At 46.5% G+C, this 23,121-nt stretch overlaps 1 protein-coding gene across 1 annotated transcript in view; it reads right to left on the minus strand.

Annotated features, from left to right (window-relative positions):
* LOC144769149 (uncharacterized) overlaps positions 1-23,121 on the minus strand; it is a 1,798,260-nt gene that overhangs the window by 995,376 nt on the left and 779,763 nt on the right. The window contains exon 11 of the mRNA XM_078653155.1: positions 8,181-8,353. Coding sequence (XP_078509281.1) covers positions 8,181-8,353 — 173 coding nt within the window. The remainder of the gene's footprint in view (positions 1-8,180; positions 8,354-23,121) is intronic.

Raw genomic sequence — 23,121 nt, forward strand, 5'->3', positions numbered from 1 at the left:
AAAGAAAAAGTAACCCACAAGAAGAAAACAAATCCCACACACCCGTCCCAAAGGAGAACTAAAGATCAATAACCCACTCTTAAGTACTAGAAACAGTGGAAATGTGAGCACAGCAAGGTGGCCTTTAAAATATAAAAGCTATATTAATTCTGTGAGAATGGATGACAATAGAGTCTATGAGAACAGTTGAAAAATTCTAATGGATCTTTTAACCGCATGCGCGCTAGCGGTTTTCCCGCTGCGCGCTGCGATTTTGAAAATCCCGCGTTACGTGACAAGGTCAGCTCGTCATCCGCGTAGCGCAGGTTACGCCCATGATGAGCTGAGCTCGTCAAGAGCGTAGAAGGGGTTAAAGGGCAGTAACAAAACTACTTTGTCATAGTCATAGCTCTCTGTTTCGAAGGAAGAGATAGGTAAGACTGAATCAGCACAGCAACATATGAAAAAAGAGATAGATTGGTGCCTTTTCATATATTTCTGAAATGCCTCCATATGCTGATATCTTAGGGTTTAAAGATCATCGTCATCGGGTGCTTTTTACTTCTAGAAGAGTCCGGTGCGTGTTTGCCTGGAGGAATCCTGTGGGCCCTCTCAATTTCAAAGTCTTTAGAGAAGGAAATGTTCACAGTGTGAGATATACACGATTCAAGAAATTCTACACAAGAGTTGGCTGCATCCTCAATGCCCTCCGGCAAACAAAAATTCCCAGGAATGGATAGGGGAGAATTTTAGTGTTGCATCAGGAAAGCTAAACCAGCCGGCGGATTTCCACAAGTGCATGTGATCGTGAACGCGCATCAGCCTGCTGGTTTAGCTTTCCTGATGCAACACTTCAAAGGGATCTGCTCCGCCCCCTGCTGCACGCGCTTTCCATCCGCCTGCCTCGAGCGCGTCCACTTCAAAGCCATCTGTTGCTCGGCCTCACTTCTCCACTTTTCTTCCCCCCCATCTTCCCCCCTAATTACATCCCTGTTCACGGCCGCGAGGCCGTGCTTCAAAGGTATCCGCATTCCCGCCCCTAAAAGCTTCTTTTGGCGACGACTTTTCTCTCCTTCGCTCTTTTCAAATTGGAATTTTATTACACGCATTGATAAAACATCAAAATGGCAACACAGGTCTGCCACACTGTCAAGATAACCGAAAAGGGAAAATCTTGTTTTACTTTTCAGGTAATTGACAGACATCAATTCACAATTGTGTTCACGTCTACTTTAAAACTAAGTGGACTTTTGATTAAATTTGTAAGACGCTATTAACAATGTTTTGTATCTGGCAACCAAAGTACAAGTGCATCACCTTTGTGCATTCAGATTTAGAGAGAGAAACACTAAACATTTTTCAGTTACAACTGCATAATTTGGGCATGCAACTCAGCACGTTTAAGAGCAATGTTTAAAGTGCATGTTATTCTAAAATTACTATGTTTGTAAACATGCTCTATATATATATCACAAACAAACCAATTCCCAATCGGGAACGAGGCGGCACACTCGTATCAGCCAAGGAAATGTATTTAAACAAAAACAACGCATGACTTGTCATTTATGTGTGTTGTGTGGGCCCACATACTATGATGTAAGATAGCTGACAGTAGTTATACAATCCAGTATGGACACTTGCCCAATAGGGATTCTGGTCAGATATGTACAATTGTGCAGTCACGTGTACCATATAGAGGAGTACATTCAACATTAGTAGACTACCGATGCCATCTGGATGGCTTCTGTCCGCATTGTATTAATATACAGAGGCAATAGTCAGCACCACACACATGCATTCACTCACATAGTTTTCTTATTCACACCTTTTTCCTTAATCCATGCATGGTGTTATTATATCACAGATAAAGTATCGACCCAGACACACACCAGTTGGCCATTTTTAAGCGATGCACTGTGCATATATGAATTCATTACAACAGTGTCCATATCTTTTTAAGAATGGCCCAGCACACACCTACTCTTTTTCTGATTACCCGGCCTCGCAAACTTTAATATTGGAGGACATGACAGCCTAAATGTTTGGATTATTAATTTGTCTCTCAGTTCAGTTTCCAATTTTATTTATTGGTCACATATTAGGCAAAAGGTATTTAATCTTTATATCATGATGAATGTAGCCTGTTTACGTAATTGCACACGAATTGTATTAATCGAAATGAAAGTGTTTCTTTCCGACCTTATTACAAGGTAGCAGTGTCTTTACAATCGTATCGATCCTGGTTCAATCACGTTCATTCTAGGTCTTTCATGCATATCTATGAAGGAGTTACCGCCATGTCACTTTCTACCCATAGAGGCAGTTAGTAAAGGCATTCGCTATGATTTTCAATGAACTTTATTGATAAAACATGATGCGATAATGTGAAACTGTGCCAGTGATATGCATAATGCGGAACCACCCTAAATGTTGTTTTGATTTTTTTCCGATATTCTTAACAATTTGACGATACCATGATTCTGTAGTATCTCATCTTTTTCCATACACGCTAGAGCTTTTAATGGCTTCAACTGTGAGTGTTTGTTAACGCGACAAAGGCCTGTGCGGCTGAAACCCGTTTTTGTTTAAATACATTTCCTTGGCTGATACGGGTGTGCCACCTCCTTCCCGATTGGGAATTGGTTTCTTTGTGATTTATGTGGCTTCTTCCGCCACGGCTGGTACCGACGACTTGCAGGCAGGAGTACGACGTAACTGGTTTTATTTGATAAACACGCTGGTTATTTTCATTGCTGCGATCCGTTGACGCTATTTTTTTTTCCAAACACGTCATTCCTGTTCTTTTCTTTAAATAAATATGTGCCAATGCCAAACCCCGCCCAGTTAACACTGCCCAACGCCCAAGTATATCAACCAGTTCATCCCGAGCCGCATGAGCAGCAGCGCCAGCACTACCGAGCGTTCTGTTAATTATGCCACATCTCTCAAACTGCTAACTTGTTCTTTGTTTACAGGCTATGGGCGCTAAAGCCTGCATTGTGGCTCATGAATGGATTAGACGTTTCTCCTCAGTTGTTCAAAGGCTGTGATATTAGGTGCCTCGACAGGCACGCCCCGGTGGTAGGCGGCCTCCTGTTCTGGACTAAACGAGCCATCTTAATAGCCTGTCATGTCTTTAAATCCTCTCGATTGCATAAACAGCGCTGTTCTTTTTAGTTTCATGTCATCATGATGGGTTACTTATGCACAATAGCTCCATCCACTTAGGACACATGATATAGTTTATACACCTCATTATAGGTATTTGTTTGCCTACGCACAGAACCACATGTCCGTGTGTGAGGATTGTTATGCTGACCTTTCTTCAAGTTGTTTCAGTAAATAAACACCCTGGAGCCCTGTGTTCAATCATGGGAGCCACACTGAATTGTAAAAAACTGTTCTCTTTTCTGAAGCATGCCTGTTTGGTTCACATGGAAGCCTTTTATCATCTCTGACTGGCTCCCTCGTCTAGAACTGATGTCTCTAAAGCGAATTGTTTTTTAGGTCGAGCCTACAGCAGCGCATGCGCTGCTTGCTCGATCTTTTGTAAAGGGCAAAAAAAGTGCTACCTACCAGAGTTTAGCTGGCCTGAAGCATGAGTGCATGTGTGCATGCACGCGCAGCCGCCATCTGTCTCCTCCGTCACCGGTCATTAAGTTGCTTTCCCCTCTGCCTCCATCCGATCACTTTAACTTTCACTTTCGTGGCTTGTTTTCATTTGGGTGAGGGCTTGTTTAAAGTCGCGGCACAGTTGTATGTTTAAACATATCGAGCAGGCAGGCGTGCATCCTTCGACCAACCATCCTGATTTAAATAATTAATGTTTGCGCTAAATCAGAAGCGCTGTAGTCAAAATATTATACTCTCGCTTCTCCCCCTCCCCCACCACATATTGCAGCCAATGCTTTTTTTTATAAAGTGACGGACGCAAGCCTCTTCCAGCTACAGTCCGTGCCTTACAGCAACCCTTACACGTGCAGCGGCTTTCACTTTTGCCGCCACGCGTGCGTGCGCACCACTCGCGCTTCTCCCCCTCCTCCCAGAATGCTTGTTCTTCTTGACAGTCTTTTATACACATACCAGCCGTGTTTCTGTTCCAGGGCCGGCAGACAGAGGAGCTCACAAAGGGATGAGTCGCCCAGCCCTATCTCTGCCACCATCAGTCATGAAGCTCTGTTGCCCGCCAGACAGACCATTTGGGGAACGTGGAGTTAAGGGTGTCCAGCCAACATCCTTACTATGTGGCTGTTAGAATTTGTCCCGCAAGCAACTGACTTTTTGGGTTAGATAGTGCTTCATATTACACTTCGTTCGTTTTGAAGCGCTGTTTAAGACAGGTGCTACTTTTACTCACTACAATGGTATTAAATTTACTGACCCTGGAAGGATGGAGGCCTGTGTCCACCTTGGCGGGATCTGAACTTGGGAACTGAAGAACACTGCAAGTATCACGCCTTTTCTTTTGACAAATAACTTTTTTATGCTGTCTCAGCTGCAGTTATTTCTTGTTTTTAAAGTTTTTGTGAGATATTTCTGTTGTCTACCAGGCTACTTGTTTAGGATTCAGCTTCTGTAATCCTGTTGGCCAAATCTTTGAAATCATTCCTGAAGCCCTGAATGTCTGATTGCATCAAATCAATGTTTATTTTCGTACTTTGTGCTAGATCATGCAAGGCAGTTGGTTGTTGGAGAATGACTTCTATAGTCGTAGATTGATATGATTTGGGTTTTAAAGGTGAATCTGTTAACAGTGGCATGGATTCAAGTCTTTTCTATCTTGTTTTAATTTCTTTAGACTCTTTTAGTTCTTTATCAATGGTTTTGGCCATGGTGATATGTATAAGTTGGGCACCTCAAATGTAAGGACTCTACTGGAAAGTGACACTTGGAGCATAACATGAAATGTTAATCAAATGGGCAGCCCAGATAATTTAAGCCAGTGAGTTTATGAGATAAACCTTGGGATTGATGCCTACAGGTTCCGGCACACCAGTTCAGAAGATGAGATGAGCAATATAAGTGACTATTTCAAGATCCAGCAGAGCCTTAACACAATCTAGCAGACCATGAGAGTGAAAGATTTACGAGTAGATAGTGTAAGCCACAGGGTAAAAACATAAGTAAAATATATCAATGGTGGCCATTTTGTCCCACGGATATTGCCTGACCATAACTCTTGAAAAACAAGGATTCGTAGCTTAGAAAGCAGTGTCACCCCAGAGAGAGGTAGATAAATGGACAAAATGTAAGTGGGAGACCCACTTTTCTGAAAAGATATTGGGATTCAACCAGTAGACAGTAAGGAACATACGAAAAGCATGGCAACAGCCATATTGTAACCTGACCTTCACGTTGCCCAAATTGGGGCTCTGGTCTCACTCGAGTGAATAGGTGTTGGGAAAAAGCTCTCCATTGCTGCTGGATATTAACTGCAGTCAAGCAACATTAAGGAAGGCTTGCTTTCTCAATATCTGCTCCCATAATGCGGTTGAGGTGCAGTCAATTGGTTGGAAAAAGATCACCGGCAGCCACCTTCATTGTGCGCTAGTCCATCTCCCATTTCTGGTGTATTCTATCTGCTCCTCTGGGTTTGAGATTTCAGAAATAGTGGTCTGAAGTAAAGCATGGATTAATCTTATAGGTTGGTCTAATTGAATGCTTGAGGAGATTCCTTGGTTGGGTTTTATCTAGTAGGGAAGTAGTGACACGGTCACTTGCAGGGCGAGTTTGAACGAACACTCTTGGAAATGAAGATCCACTCTACCCACACAGAGTAGAGGCCTTCGTGGTCCTGGGACCTGGGTTCAACAGCTGGATTTCTTCTACTTTGCTTGGCGGCTCTGGGTGCAGAGTAGCTGGCAGCTGTCAATCACTGGGGGGCAGGTCGCACCAAAGATGCTTTACCACATGCTCAACAACACCCTCAGGATACAAAATCACAGCAGGGGGGTCATTGCCAATGTCGGTCCCTGTTGCTGGGAGCTGCTCTCAAGATGGATATTTCATTCACGGGGTCGATCACCCGACTGATAAGTTTTCACCACAGGCACACATCAACACACCGTTCCAGAATATGGTCTATTAGAACACTTAGGTGTTCTATCTTCGCACAATGGCAGAGTCTAACATCCTGTTTTCGGTGAAAGTGTCTTCTTTGTGTCTCTTCACAGATTCAAAGTAAGCACTGAGGTTCTGGTGCCAGGGGAGCCCCTTAGATCTAAATCTAGTGGGTGTTAATGGCATGAGGGACAGTGGCCAATGGGCTACTGATCCCTGTGGCTAATCCGCCTCTGAGGTGAAAACATCCTGTGGTTGTACTTCGCCTTTCTACCCAGAGTCCTCTAACCTTGGGTCATCCAGCATGACAGAACCCTTCCTTGGCTGAATAGACCTCCTAACCCACCCTAAAGGTGTGGTTAGCCTTTGGAGGTGTATGCCTCCTGAATAACTAATTTTCGCGCTTGTCAGGCTGGACAGGGCAGGAAGGACTTTGTCCTCGAGTGGGGTACAAGGAATTACACATCAAGGGCAGTGAAAGCCTTTGAGGCTCACTGCCTTGATGACTGTATAAACTAGCTATACTGGGAGGGTGGAGGTGTGACCTCCTTCCTGCCTGGGTCCTTTGCCTCTCATCCTGTGGATGTGCTCCCATGACCAGCAGGAGGGCAGACTCTTGTCTTAATGGCAAATGGCTTGGGGGAGCCTGCAAAGGCAATGGGGCACTGTATTCTAGGAGGGTGGCAACTTTGTGCAAACTAGCTCACCCTCGACACATAAATCGTGTTGGTGTGAAAAAGCACAGTGTTTGACACCAAACATGGCACAATTCAGTCGCTCCATAATGGAGCTGGCTATCTTGAGTTTTCTCTGTAGCCAGCCCATGTTACTCTATGGACCACTGGTCAGTTACAATACAACCTTGCATTACAGGGTTACTGTTATATCCACACCTCTAATGTAATGCACTCTACCTCCTGGGCTAAGGAGGACAACCTTAAGAGTGACTTACTTACAGTGGTGGGGCTCTGCAGCACCTGGTGTGTGTAGAGTCACTCCAGCAGTCAGGCTGCTCGTGCAGGGCTGCAATGGCAAACCTGCTGACACACTTTAACTTGGTCACACAGGGTGGAACAAACAGTGCTGGCTGCAGCCCTGGGGCCCCCTTTACCACCCTTTCCCTAGGTTCCACTGGTTAGCAAGTCCCAGTGCACTATCAGAGTACAAAATCAGCTTCTAACAGTCCAAAAAGGGGCACAAACTGTGTGGGGGGGGGACTACAAAAAAGCCCAGTTTCTAACAGTATCTGTGGATTTATATATTGTCTATCCGTCATATCCTTCACTTTCTTCAGCACCACAAAATGCTGCACAGCACATCACTCTCAGAAATTGTACACAAAACTTCCAGAAAATGTAAGTCTCTAGATGCCCAGTGCATTGATCCCTGTTCATGAAGAAGGATGTGCAAATTAAATTTTACATAAACTGATTTGTGAAAATGTATGCAATTTGCAATGCCACACAGGTAGCATCGCACACTGTCCATTCCCATAGAGCAGAAAATTGACCTGCGAAATTACCAGAATAATATTAATTAAACAGATTGATAGTTATGACCCCCTGCGATTAGCTGTGAATGCAGGAATTGTGGTTTGCAAAATGAAAGCATGCCCTAAAGGACCGTTTTTTTCCAACCTGTGTCCCTTAGAGGGATAAGGGAGGTTTTTTCCCATTTGACGGCAAATCTGGAAGGAAACAGTGGTTTCTGCGACCACTGTCTCCCCCCCAAAGGTGATCAAACACCATGATTCACTAAGGGGAACCTGTCCCAGAGGGACAGCTCCCCTTTTGTGAATCTGATACCATTACAACTTGCCAATGTAATTGCAGTCACATACCACTGATACAATTAATTATGAATAGCAAACAGGAGGTGGAGCTCTTTTCAAGCTCCCTTCTAACTGTAATTTGTAACGAGTCGTAAGAGACATTTTGCTAATAAAAAGTCTTTTCCAACTCCAATAATGTCTTTGATCCATTGCATACCTGCATTGTGTGGTCACAGAAACAGTGATTTTGAGAATTGCAGGCTTTGCTGCTGCAAAATGCAATGATACATTGGGCACCTGGCTGGAATTGTGAGGACCAATCGAGTCTATTTACATTTCAATGTTTAGGAGCAAATTGAGCTGCACTTACAGGGCAACTGCCATTTTGAAGGTTCTGGCTTACACCACACAGCATCCCTTCTTTAATCTTTTCAGTCTGATTTGTCGATTCAGAGAGATTGTACAGGCAGTTGCAGGTCTTTGCTCCAATCAGCAGCAGTGGCATTTCGACAGGAAGTGACGAAACTATCTCATAGTAGTATTCTGCAAAATAAAAAAGAGTCAATTGAGGCCGCTCATGTATCATATTATATTCTGTTTGATGCACTTGCACTGCTCTACCGAATAGTCTTGAGGATAGCCAACTTAATTTTTAGACTCCAATTTCAAGGTCCTTTACATTTACAGAACCGTTTCTATATTTCAATGTTACATCTTGCTTCTTTATTAAATAAATGTTATTCACATGCTCATATTTAATTTTTCTAAGCAGTTGCAGCCCCCCTCAGTAGGTGTAGTGGACCCCCACGGGTTAAAAACCGCTGCCCTAGCCCTTTCCTGGAGTAAAACCCCATGTCCATGATGGGAAAAAGTTGGATAAGAGATTGTGGATCCTAAAAATATAAAAGCATTTGTAGGCGTTCGCAGTCTTACAGTTTTACATGGCTTACATGGCTAATTAATCATGGCATTATTTTATCCAATCCCAAACTTTTGCGTGGGCATTTACAACTCTGTATTTCCCTTAGCGTGAGGTGGAGAATTAATTGCACTAATGTCATCTCTGCCCCTCAGGAATCATAGTGCGAATTCCTGACAATCATAAGTGAAGGCATTTCTGGTCGCAAACATATCTTCTTGCCAAACATGCCTTTGTGAATACGGCCCAATTAATAAGAACTAACAATTCCTGTCTTTGCAACTGTACCATCCCATGCCGTGCACAGGCCATGGCTGGTGGCAGCATTAAATGCTTTAGGGTGCAGCAATTGCACTCAAGAGTCTTGAAACTGATTCCACTGTCCTTGGTGAAATTTTAATCCCTTATATAATTTTGTTTTTTTAATAGTGACTGGAAATGTTTGCAAACATAATGAACCCAATTCACAAAGGTATAAGTATAAATGTAATCCTAAATTTACTACTCCTAAACTGAGAAAAATCCTAAATTTAGGACTTTCGGTATTCACAGAAGGCAATTAGGAGTCCTAAAGTTAGGAGTCCTAACTTTACTACTACTAAACTGAAAAAAATCCTAATTTTAAGACTTTCGGTATTCACAGAAGGCATTTAGGAGTCCTAAAGTTAGGACTCCTAACTTCTGTGAATACCGAAATGAGTAAGTGCTTTCTGTGAATAACAAAACGGTGGTAAGTTTAGGATTTTGTCTTAAGTTAGTTCTGTGAATCGGGCCCTTGGACTTTACTATAGGTGAGTCTCACTACCCTACCCTAGTTAACTGCCAGTGTCCACCTTTTAGGATATGGTCGCTGAAGGGCAGCTATGGTGAGAGAGGAAGAGGGCTGATTACACATGAACACACATATGTGTGTTTGTGTGTGGTCTCTGTGTGTGAGACTCATGTAGTGTGCTGGCTGGTATCTGCACCTGTGTGCTATCTCTATAGCCTGTTGCAGAAGGTACTCTGCAGGGATTGGTACTGATTTAGGGTAGGTCTCATAATATTCGGAGGCATTGATAGTGTAGGTTTGTATTGTGTGCTTACTGGAAATGTGTAGTGTTTATACTGTGTGTATATTTTAGGCGAAATCGGACTTAAAGTACAGTTTTGTTCCACTTAGGCCCACCATGTCCAGCAAGATACCAACTTGGGGATAAAAATGCACAGTTTGAATCTGCAGTCCAATTTACCAACATCAACACCTTATTGAACCTTAAGATTCTTCATTTTTCTCTGGCTTGGCTCATATTCAGGTTACAGACGTTTACCCCTGCTACTAGCCCAGGTTCTTCACTCTGCTCCCTTGCAGAGGGAAACAAGCCTCCTCACACAAAAGGAGCAATCAACAGCGATTGACTCCTGGGAAAGGTAGGGGTGCAGACGAAATCTGCATTGGTGATATAAGGTTGAGCGATGACATGACGCTGATTTTATTAATGTGGTAATACCCTGACCAAGCCAGTGGGTCTGTCGTACATACTGACTCCTCTTTTGTTCGAATACCTTGTCAAAGTAGAACATGTGGTTACTTTTTTTATTGCGGAGACCCCTTGATGAAGGAGCTAGGCCTGCCTTATTTACTATGACACCCCCTTATCCATAACGATGCATCTGGTATTGGTGGGTGGTATTGTGAATATGGGGCTCAGGACCCACTCCGGGGCATATTTTCAAGAACATGTGATAACCATCGCAAGATTAACTTAATGCAACCTCCGACATCGCAGTCTATCACTGGAAATTTACGCCGTGTTAACCAAATATACACAACACAGCGGCACCATGCGATAGTCACAAGATAACGCATCAAATGGGTGCGTTAAAGTCACGCCGCAAAAATGCGAAACACGAATGCCCAAAAAACTGTGATGAGGCCAATGGCGATACAAAAAGCCTGCAAATCACACGAGTCTGGTGGGAAAATGCACCATAAAAGCAACAAAAACAATACACAAGTAAGAATCCAAAGTGCGTAGCAACATGGATGCACCCTGACCCAGTGCAGAGGCCAACGCAAACCCCACAAGCCCCACAGACGACCATCAAGGAACCTCCAGCAGGGCAGACCAGACAACCCATCAGTGATGCCGGAGACGACCACCACACCTTCGACTCCAACACCCTATAACAGCCCATGGACATCCCACGCAACCCACCACCAGGACCAGCGCAGACAAGCTACTTAGAGGAGAACCCAGCCCCTGCAACAGACCACACAGCATGAAGCACCCGCAAGCACGGCTGGCTCACAACACTTTACCGACCCACAAATGACAACCCAATGCCAGGTGCCAGAACACCAAAAGGAGGTGGCCGAACAGGTGCTGGTGTGGTCCAAACCCATGGAAGGCGAACTCGGCCACATACGTGGGTGTCTATTACCCTCCAGGGACCACCCAGTACCCATAAAGGAGACCCACACTGCCAAAGAGACACATGCAGATGCACATTCACAGTACAGAACTACACCCAGGGGTGCGCACATATTAGTCACTCACCCATGTTGGCTCTGCATACGACGGCCCAGTCAACTCCCCTTACGAATTGAGTGGGTGACGAAAAAGCTACATGTCCAAGCTCAAACCCGCTGCCTGCGGTGACATGTCTGCGTCCGCTGTGGACACCACAATGTAATGTCGTAGGGCCCATGGCCCTCATTCATACAACAACACCACAGGGACACACGCAGATATTATGTTGAACTGGCTACGGGCACGTGCGGCTGGCCCCTTTATTGGCAGGGCCACATGTACAGTGACGCCTGTGCTGGGTGTGTGTGGGGTGAGTGCAAGCCAGCCCTCAGGGAGTTGTTGGTTCTGGCAACAAATACAACAGTGAACACTATGAATACGGAAACAGACAACACCAGCAGTACAGTAACAACTGCGGAGCATCATGGAGGTAGCCGGAGCAAGTCCAGAGGTCACACAAAGAGCACACAGAAGTGTCCGTGAGTTGCAGTGCGCTGAGTTTGGGGCAATAGAGCTGAGCGCACTCATGTGAAGAAAATATCTAGGATTGTGTCCCTTCGGGACATTCCTGATGCAGCTGCAGTGTGTGTGGGGGGGTGTCACACCTGCATCATGTTCCTCATCGTTGTCCCAGTTCTTCCACACTGCCTGAGGTGACATCACTGCGAGAACTCTCCACAGCACATACCAAAAACAGTAATGGACGATTATTCATGGTGCACTGAGCTAGTGGTACCTGGAGTGCTGAGCAGGGGACCAGGCAGAAGATGGCATCCACGACAGGTGTGTGCAACTCTGTCAGTCTGCCAGTACGACCATCTCGACACTGGCAGTTGGAGTTGGTTCTGGCAGTGGGGGCGTGTGCCTCCTGCGGTATGCCTTCAAAATCGCCTGTCTAGTGTTTAAATCTTTAAACAATCACAGTCCCTAATTCATCACTAACCGCATCTCCCGCTACACACCCTCACGTGACCTCCGTTCAGCCCACCTTCACCTCCTCACAGTACCCACCTTCAAACTGAAGCGGCAAGGGGGCTGTAGGTTCGCAACCCTTGCCCCTAGACTATGGAACTCCATACCACTGGAAATCAGACTGAGCACTAACCTTACCAATTTCAGAAAGTCCCTCAAAACTTGGCTTTTCTCCTGCACATATAAATAAGCTGCTTAGTCTCGCGATCCCTCTGTCACACTAGGGTCAAGAAACCAACCGGTGAACGAGCGCTCTACAAGTCCCTTATAACATAACATAACATGTGAAGTCCGGGCCGGTCAGGACTCAATTTGATGTGTGAGACCTGGTGGGCTGCAGTTGATGCCGGAGGCAGTGGACAGCGCAGGACCACAGGCAGATGGTGTGATGACCCCAAGGCCATCGCCTCAAAGGCCATCAATATATCAGAAGAAGGGGTCCCTGACCTGTCCAGCTCACAGTTAGTGACCCCAGATGAATAGCGGCCAGCACAGGCACCCCACCACAGGATGGTGACTTGAGGTCCACTGAGGTAGGGCCATGAAGACCGAGCGGGTCTTCGTCGATGTCGAAGGTGAATGTGGCGGAGGGTTGCGGGGAACAGTGGAAGGTGTCCTCCAGGGCATGATGCAGAGGGCAGAAGCTATCCGGAAGCAGCAAATGGAGGAGTGGAAAGCGACTGCCTCGTTGCCACCACCAAATCAGTTTCAGCTGCATGAGGATGGAAACTACCCCCTAGTCCATGGACTCAGACGCCACCAATGTACGACCAGAGGGTGTCCATGGTAGTTGGGGAACAGACTTAGTGGCACCAGGGCTGAGTGGGGATGTAGTCTGTGATGATGCCGGCACACTGATATGAACTCCGGCAGTGCCAAAATAAGACACTGTGACATACTGGACCCCGGTGTAGGCCAGAGGCAGCAGTCAGCAGTCAGCAGTGGGCCACAGCAACGGGTCGTAGGCTCGCGATGCACAGAGTAAGTGACATCAGGGCAGTTGTCGGTAGTGTTCAATCACCTCTGTAACGATGATCCTTTTTCCCTCCCAAATGCAACACGTCATCCTCTCACGCCTCTCCTTGTGTGCAATAATTCGTACTCTGCCTTTGAATTATCGATGTTCAGTTCCAATTCTGTGTCCTACTCAAGCGCAGCGTAGGGCGAGAGCAGTAGTCCGTGTGGGCCCACAGAATCTTGCGGCTGTGATTTACTACTAAGACCTGTTGGCACCACATCAAAGGGTGTATAGTGACATACACTCAGCCGTGATTCATGTGCTCTGCCATGGTGTAATCAAGACTCAGTTCCCAATGTGTGACCTACTTGTCCGCTGGGCATGCCGGTGGAGTATGTCAACGAGAAAGGAGTACTGCGGACCTGTGTTGCGGAGGCCGTGATGGTCTGAGGAGGCTGCCAAAGTCGCAGGTCTCGGGCTTGGAGATTGCACCTACACATGGTGGGCACTCTTTGACACACACCAATGTTGTAGGTGGGCATTGAGACCAGGATGCGCAGGGGCGGGTAGTACTGGTTCAAGGACCAGCGTCCCAGGGTGCAGCAGGCGCACAGGATCGATGGCAACACCGCTCACTGCGTCAGCCTCGTAGCAGGGTGTGAGGCACTGCCCTGGCAGAGAGGTTGGGCAATCCGGAAGAGGACCAAGCCCAGAGTTACGTGCCTTTTATTCACACCCCTACGCTGGCCTGGAGTACGCCGGGCCAGCCCACTCCGCTTATGGGGGGAATGTCACAAGCTACAGTTCTGCGATCTTCCCCACTAGCTGGGGTGAGATGGTTGCGTCCACTGTCCACTACACTCCAAACACCAGTGGTGTTTGTTGCCGTGGAAATGTGTGTGGTCTGCATACTTCAGTCTGGCCAGCACATCCATGACACACTTGGCATTGTGTACATTCTCATTTATCGATCCCTTGCCTCCTTCGCACATGCCTGGTCCCCACCTGTGCCGGCATTCTGCTATTGTGTGTCCGAGGTGCCATGCCGTTAATGGCTCTTGTACATGGCTGGCCCAGGTCCCCACAGTGCATTGTGCTGTCGTGTCTGGTGGGTGTGCATGTTGTATGTGAGCTTGTGACGTGTGCATTTCCTATGTTGTGAGTTGAGGTGTGTGCATTTGGTATTGGCCAACAAGCAGTGCATTTCCGTGGGTGCCATATTGGTGACTCAGGTTGATGATGGACTGTCGGGAGCTGCAGGTATCATGTACACTGCCTGGGTGGTTGGCTGTGGTGTTGGCGGAGAATCCACGGTGGTTACTGTTGCCTGCACATTGGTGGAATACGTGCACTTTCTGTTGCCCTTATTGTATGCAGTGTCGCCAGGAGCCACTAGTGGGACATGTGTGCAGTCAATTGCCCCATGAAATGTGCGGGAAGTCAGCTGTGGTGTACATGTCTTGCTTGGTCTCCGGCTGCTCCTGCGCCATGTGTGTGAAGTATAGATAGTGGGGTACCAAGCTGATGTTGTCATCCATGACCGTTGTGAGGGACTTGAATTGGCCTGGCTGTGTGACTCCTCCGTCTCAGGCGGATGTTGGTTGGAGGGTACCAGAGGCCAACAGGTGCAGATCAGCCAGCAGCTTTGTCTGCAGTGGGATGTTGGTTGTCTGCTGTGTTGGTACTGTCAGCCTGTGGGCAATGGTGGTCAGGTTGCGGAGGAGGGCTGTCCCTTTGAGCATATAGTGGGCAATGACATTCTCTGGGGTTGGGTCTTTGAGGTTGGTGCATTTTCGGAGGGTCGCTGTCTTTGTCTGCGCTGCCTCAGTGTTGGTCCGGGGGAAAGGCGGTGGGTGTCTGGGGAGTAGGGGGTCCGGAGGGGTTTTGCTGCTTTGTGCACAGGAACGCCTACTCTGCATCTCATTAGCGATAGTTGCCGGGGTCCTCTGTGGCGATGTTGTTTGCGGCTGCTATCGCAGGTAAACTGGTGTTTATGGCTGTTAACACCAGCTTGTGAATGGGGCAATAAAATTATCGCAACTTTGGCTGCGATAAAGTGGCGTTAACTCGGTAATAGCTCCTTGAGAATATGCCCCTAGGTGTTTTATCAGGCCTGACTTTAGGGTGGTGTGGGAAATGCCACAGCGCCAGACGCCAAGCTCATTGACGCCTAAAGCTCAAGACATTTGGAGCTATGTTAAGAGCAGGGTGTGTGCCTGCTCTCGCACCTTACTCTCCCATGAGCCCAGAGGTTGTGTGGCCTGGGAGCAGAACATCTATTGAGGGAGAGGGCCAGAGGTGTCACAGGCCTGTGGTGGGAGTAGGAGGCCCCTTCTAAGTTCTCCTGTTGCTCAGATACCCCTGGGCGCGCCTTTTAGCCCACAGAGGAATGCTCATCATTTTCGAATAGGCCTGGGCAAGCCATAAGTTCACATTATTAATTTGAATAATTTTGTACTGTAAAATACTGATCGATTACTCACCAATACTGGAAGGTAATTCATGTCAGCGGTGCAGCCCCTATTAAAGTTTTAGGTATCTTGCATCAACTAACCGTATTTGCATTTTATAGCTCTTGTGTTTCTGTGTTTATTTCATGCACAAAATTACTTGTATAGTACGTAAGCTTAACTGATTCACTTCTAGATGTGTCGGAAATTTCAGAGTACGACTGGGTGTTCATGAAACGGTACTATTGAGATTTCCGGAATTGGGGCTGAAGGAAATGCACGGTCCTCACAGTGCCGGTCAGGTCATAAAGGTCTGATGACTACATGCTTATCCAATCATTGGCCTCTCTGTACAGCAATGTTCACTTGTGTGCGAATGACTAATTAATCTGAAAGTGGGTGATGTAGGTACACAGTTGCGAGAATACAGAATATGCCAAAGGAAACTAAAATTCTGCATTCATAGGTGAGGAGAGAGAGAGAGAGAAAGAGAGAGAGAGAGAGAATGAATACCCCCAGGTGAGGGTATGACAAAGGGGAGCTCACGTGAGGGCACGATGAAGGGGAGGTGACTCAAGGAAGTAAATGAAAAAGGTCCGCATGAAAATCATGATGAAGGAGATGATGTGCGAGATATGCAGATGGAGGATTTCAGAAAGATGTGTGGAGAATGAGGAGAATGAGAGAATGCAGGATGAGAGAATTGTACAGAATGAAGCCCTGGATCAACGATTCACTCCGAAGCTACTCCTTCCACAGAACCTAGTAACTTTTAATTCACAGTTAATTTTCATAATTGAATCATTTTCAATTCTAATTATTCACTTCTTCATTGGCATTACTCATTTATATGATTATTTCTAATAAGCCCTGGCAAAGCCAATAGGTCTGGCTTGTTTTAGGTACACGTGTGTTGCTCTGAAATATATCCGAATGCTATTAAAGAAATCTCAGAGAGACACGAAACACTTCTCAGATGGCCCTCTGTCTAAAGAGTAACCCTGGGCGGCCAGATACGCTCCGTGCACGGAGTGCACGGAGTGCCGTCTCCTACGCATTTTGCGTAGCCGGCGTAGCCAGGCGGCACTACGGGCGCTCCGCACACGGGGCTTAGCCGGCCGCCACCCGCCTCCCTCCCGCCCTCCCTAAATACATAAATGAAGGCATAAAAAGTTTTTAAAAACACTTACCTTGTCTGCCGCGTCCCCGGGGCTCCCTCTCGCCGTCCTGCGATGCGCGCCGCCATTTCGGATTCTAATGCGCATGCGCGGGCGGCCCGCATGCGCATTTCTCGTGAGGAATGCGCATGCGCGGCCGCCCGCGCATGCGCACTAGGATCCGATGCGGTGGCGGCGCGAATCGCGGGACGGCGAGAGGGAGCCCCGGGGACGCGGCAGACAAGGTAAGTGTTTTTAAAAGCTTTTTATGCCTTTATTTATGTACTTAGGGAGGGCGGGAGGGAGGCGGGCGGCGCGGAGTGGGGCTACGCGGAGTGCGTGGGTGGGCGTAGTTGTGCGCCCACTTCACGTAGCTCCACGGAGCCCCACTCCGCCCACTACGCCCAGGGTTACTAAAGAGCAGGAGTATACTTCAAATGTTTTAAGCCACACAATTATTTTAACAGGCCACGACTTTTGGAATAGATTTTAAAATAGGATTCTTTGGTCACAGTCATTTTGGAAAATCCCTAACCCTTTTTCATCTAAATAAAAATACATCTTTAAAAGAAGCATTTACTTTTACATTTCTGATTCTGCAAAGGTGTTAACAGTTGTGTTCTACAGGAAAATCGAATAAAAACATTTAAAAATAATCTCACTGTGTTGAAAGTAATTCCAGCTCGACATAAAACGTGATTATATGGTGTCTTATTCTAAAGTCCTTAACTCTAAAATGAAAAACTCTGATCTGTTTCTCGGTAATGAGTGCAGGAACCCATAATGTAATTCAAGGAAGCATTAAAGTCTTTATTCATTTTAGTTCATGTTGCATGGTATGTTTCCCTAACCGTTAAAAGTAATTAATTTTCACTGATATGTTTCTGTAGTTTTGATTTTTATGCTAGCTGAGTCTTGTATAATGCCTACTGTGAATGAGTCACCTTTAGGTGTCTGGGTGAGTCCAAAGTGTGAATTGGTGTTGAGGATGGGGCAAGGGTGAGAGTTCTAGAGTTGTTTCGGAAACCAATGCTTGTAGTTCACAGTGCATGTCACTCGGTCAGCAAAGTATCAAAAATACATGCACATCTATTCCTTGGCTGAAATGGAATTGGTTACTTAAGGCCCAAAGGGGGACATTAACAACACACAGCGAAAAATATCGCTGAGTGCGCTAAGCGCTACTTTTAGTAACGCCAACTATAGCTGGATTGAAACGCTGAGATAACAGGGTATTATCAACGTTTATCTCAACAGAGTTAAACAATCCGGTGATAGCGGCAGAATAAGGGCACATCACTGGAAATCCAGCGATACAAATGTGGCGATAAGGGAATCCTTGTAAATAGGGAGATGTGGATTCAGGCTTAGAATCCACTTCCCTTAATAAACATAGCTAAGTCTGACAATTTGCAGACGTTAGCTAATGGCGATAACCACGGTTAGCGCTGCTTTTTTATCGCTATGGGTTTCCTTTGCCATCTTGTTAATAGGGAGAAGCGTTGTTAGCGTTATTTTCCCTGTTGTTTTTTGAAGAAATGCCTACTTTGCATTTCATTAGAGATGCAAAGCAAATCGTTGTTACAAAGGCTGCTAACATGCGCTAATGCATGTTAGCACTGCCTTGTAAATAGGGCGACACCATTATCTCCGCTTTTTTGGCTTTTAAAGCCAAAAAAGCAGAGATGAGACCCTTGATGATATGCCCCATGCTTTCCCCCTTCACCGACTACCCTCCTCATCCCTTACTCCTTCCTCCACTACTTCTCTACTGTCCTTCTGTTAGGAAGATTAAACAGAGAATGTGTCGACTCCACAACCGAGAGCTCTGGAGACAAAACAATAGTCACATGTAGGCTAATTGAAATTATGATTCTATGGAAAGTGAAGCGGGCACACAGTGGTGAAAATACAGACAGCACCAAAGAGTAAAAATGCATAGTCTGAAATGGGAGTGGTGGGCCCCCAAAGAACTATGACGCACAGGGCATCATCAACAACAAAGCCGGTCCTGGGTGTAATGTGATATGAGCGTGTTAACAAATGTATTTCATCTAGCTGATGTATATATTTACAAATTATTTGTTAATATTTAGTAATGTGTGTAATAAAAGTGCTTTTCCTTTTAAAAAAGAAATAGCACTGATTGGACGCTAATTTACAGGAAACATCAATTACAACGGAGTCATTACATTGCACTGATTTTACAATGTAGCTGTTACAACGCAACTGCCTTTTCATCGCATGCCATTATAATGCCACTGTTGCAATACATGTCACTACAACACCTGCCATTACAACACATACCATTACAACGCATGCCATTACAACGCATTATAAGTAAGTAATGGAGATGTTTTAGGGTGGGTATGGTGTTTGGGGTGGATGGGAATAGTACATTTCTACCCCTACACTATCCAACACTTTCCCTACTGTTGCACTCACTGGAGCACGAATGGTAATTTTACCCTTCACTATCCAACACTTACCCTACTGTTGCCCTAAAAGTATTATGCGTTGTAATGCTATGCGTTGTAATGGGATGTGTTGTAATGCTAGTTTTTAAAAATGCATTGTAATGGCATGCGTTGTAAAATCATGCGATCTAATGGTAGTTGCGATGTAAAAACCGCATTGTAAAAGCATGTGTTGTAATTGTCTAATTTAGGGAGTGTTATTGTTGCCTTCAACTGCTCTGCTTAGCTACGAGAGAGTCAAGCACTATATCTGGGGTATTTGGTTTCCAGTAAAGAGACAACTGTGTATATATCACTGGTGAAGAACCCATTCTTGACAACTAATGACCTAACTTCTTCATAGGTTGCCAGCACTGGGATCAATCGTATCCAGTTCTGGGATGCATTGATAACATTTGATATGTTCAGTTTTGACTCATGTTACCTATGCATTAGTGTACGAATATCAAAGTGTAAGGCTCTGAGAGAGGTTCAATGGTTTGGTTGTGTGAACTCAAGAAGTGGTAACGAAAACTCCTGCACACATATATTCCGTATTAAAATATTAATGGTTGATATATTAACTGTGGTTGATAAACAAGTTACTTACCTTCGGTAACGATGTATCTTTAAGAGACATATGCAGTTATAGACTCCTTATCTTAGAATTACCCCCAGGTGACAGACTGGATCCGTAGAATTTTTTTCTTAGCAGTAGCCCAGCTCGTCGGTATGTGGAATTGGTTGATTCCACGTCCGTAATTGGCACCGTGATCGCCGGGATGACGTTGCGCTGTCTACTTAGATGCCGACCCTGTGCGCTGGCATCAGTTCTGACACGACTTACATGCCAGAAGCGCAGAACCATGCATGACACTGACCAGTTGTGCACAAAATCTTTTAGTGTCTGACTCCTAGATACTTTTTGTGTATAACTGTTGTAAGTAGGGGCGTGTATCTAGTTTGAGTCTTTAAGCCAGCCCTCGGACCCCCTTCTATGTAGTGTGTGTTGTAGCACAAAACTAGGGCCCTGGAAGTCAGTTCGCAGAACGGGGAGGATGGGTGGGGCGGTAAGGAATCTATCACTACATATATCTTTTACAGATACATCGTTAACAAAGGTAAGTAACTTGCTCATGTGAAAGAGACTGTAGTTATATATTCCTTATCTTTGAATAGATACCCCAGCAATACCAACCCCGGAGGTGGGTCTGCAAACTAAGTTCATACTAGGAATACCTGTTCCTCTGGGCTTGGCTGTCCAGGCAGTAATGCTTGGTTAAAGTGTGCAAGGATGCCCATGTGGCTGCCTGACAGATGTCAAATAAGGGAACTCCATGTCGCAAAGTAGTAGTGGCTGCCATCGCCCTGGTAGAGTTGGTGCCCAGTCCCATGGGAGGCTCCTTTTGAGCCAAAGAATAACAGATCATAATGCATAGGACCACCCATCGGGTGATGGTATGTTTGTGCACTGCCCGACTTTTCTTAGCGCCCACATAACCCACGAAAAGTTGATCGTCCACCAGGAAGTCTTTTGTGTGGTCAAGGTAGAAAGGCGATTCAGAAAAGGGGGTGGTGATGAACAGAGTGTCTGAATTAAGCAGACCACTCTTACCCAGTACAAAGATCAGGGCTTGATCCATCACCGTTATTTAGCTCACTGCCCCATCCCAGCTCAGAACCTGGCTATATGCACCCCCTTTTCTGAATCAAGGTAGAAAGGCAGCACACGTTTTGGGTCCAGACGGTGGAACCTCTCCTCCTCTTTGGAAGGGTGCGGAGGCAGGAAGAAAGTGGGGAATGTCATGGACTAACCTATGTGGAAGTAACCACCTTGGGCATAAAAGAGGGTCTAGTACAGATGACTACTTTGTTTGGATGGACAGCAAGAAAGGGAGGTTTGGAAGATAAAGCCTGAAGCTCACTCACCATGCGAGCAAATATGATGGCAAACAAGAAAGCAGTCTTCAAAGTAAGGAGACGAAGAGGACAGTTATGTAGTGGCTCAAAGGAAGTACACATAAGATAAGCGAGGACAAGGTTCAAGTCCCACTGGGGCATTACGAAAGGAGAAGGAGGAAAGAGATGAGTAAGGCTCTTTAGAAATCAACTAACAAAAAGAGAAGGCTCATGAGGAAGGTGAAAAAAGACCAAAATGGCCAAAAGATAGCCCTTAAGAGTACCCAGAGCAGAGCCCTGCTGGGCCAAAGAAAGAATGAAGAGGAGAACCTCCAAAAGAGGGGCAGAGAGGGGATCTACAGCCTTTGTTGAGCACCATGCCACAAGTTTTGTTCCATCTACAGGCGTATACCGTTTTAGTGGAGGGACGCCTGGCTGCCAAGATTACATTATAGACTTCGGGTGGAAGGTTAAAAGCTGTCAGTTGTTAAATGTCACCGCTCAATCTCCACATAAGCAGGTGGAGGCAGGACAGGTTCTGGTGGAGGACCGTCCCCTGCTGCTGCGACAGAAGATCCTCCTGAAGGGGCAGTCTGATCAGAGGATCGATGGCCATGCTCAAGAGCTCGAGGTACCAGACTCTTCATTCACAGTCCGGAGCCATAATAATGACTTGGACCCGGTCGCGCTTAACCTTCTTCAGCACTCTGGGCAGAAGTGGTCCAGGCGGAAAGGCATTCAGGAGGCCACAATTCCACTCATGACAAAAGGTGTCACCACGCGAGGGCCGCCTTGGAAACTCCAACGCACAGAACTGCTGACATTGCACATTCTCTACGGTGGCGAATGGATCTAACCAGAGCTTTCCCCAATGCTGAAAGAGATTTTGCACCACCTCGAGTGAAGACGTCCTTCGTGATCCATCATGCTTCGGCGGCTGAGTTTGTCCGCCCTGGCGTTCAGGGAACCTGCCAGGCTTTGAACCACCAGAGATATGCTCTGATATTCGAGCCATGTCCAGAGGCAGAGGGCCTCTTTACACAGGGTCCACGACTCCACCCCACCCCGCCCTGTTTGTTGCAGTACCACATGGCGGTAGCGTTGTCTGTGAACACCTGCACTACTCTTCCTTTGACAGAAGGAAGAAATGCCTTCAGTGCAAGATGAATCATCTGGAGCTCCAGAAGGTTGATGTGGAGCCCGGACTCCGCCGGATTCCAGAGGCCTCTGATCTCCGCCTCTCCCATGTGAACCCCCCATTGCAGGAGTGATGCATTTGTCACCACTGTGAACTCTGGCTGGGGAAGGGAGAGGGATCTGCCATTGACCCAATCCTGGTCCGCGAGCCACCACTGCAACTGACGTGCGGTCCCCTCCGAGATCAGGACAACATTGGAAAGATTCCCCTGAAATAGCGCCCACTGGAACTTCAGGTCCCACTGCAGAGCCTGCATATGCCATCTGGCATGATCAATCAGCAGTATGCAGGAGGCCATGAGGGAGGCCATGAGGCTCAGCAGCCTCAGGGTCATTCTCACCGAAATCCAGGATAGAGGCTGAAACATCGGTATCATAGCCCGAACTCGCTGCTCGGGAGGATAGACTCGAAACTGCGCTGTGTCCAGAACTGCTCTTATGAAAAGGAGTTTCTGAGAGGGATTTAGGTGCGACTTTGACACGTTGACTGGAAACCCAAGAGAATGCAAGAGGTCTGCCGTAGTCTGGAGGTGGGAGACGACAGACTGGGCCGAGCCCGCCATCAACAGAATGTCGTCGAGATAGGGGAAGACTGGAACCCCCGATCTGCACAGATGAGCAGCAACCACAGCCATCACTTTGTGAACACCCGGGGGCACTGGTAAGGCCAAATGGAAGCATGCTAAACTGAAAATGCTTGTGACCTCCCATGAACCGTAGGTAACGCCGGTGGGCAGGCCGGACGGGGATGTGAAAATAAGCATCCTGCAAGTCCAACGCTACCATCCAG

This window comes from Lissotriton helveticus, chromosome 7 (genome assembly GCF_964261635.1).
Source record: "Lissotriton helveticus chromosome 7, aLisHel1.1, whole genome shotgun sequence".
Classification (NCBI taxonomy): Eukaryota; Metazoa; Chordata; class Amphibia; order Caudata; family Salamandridae; genus Lissotriton; species Lissotriton helveticus.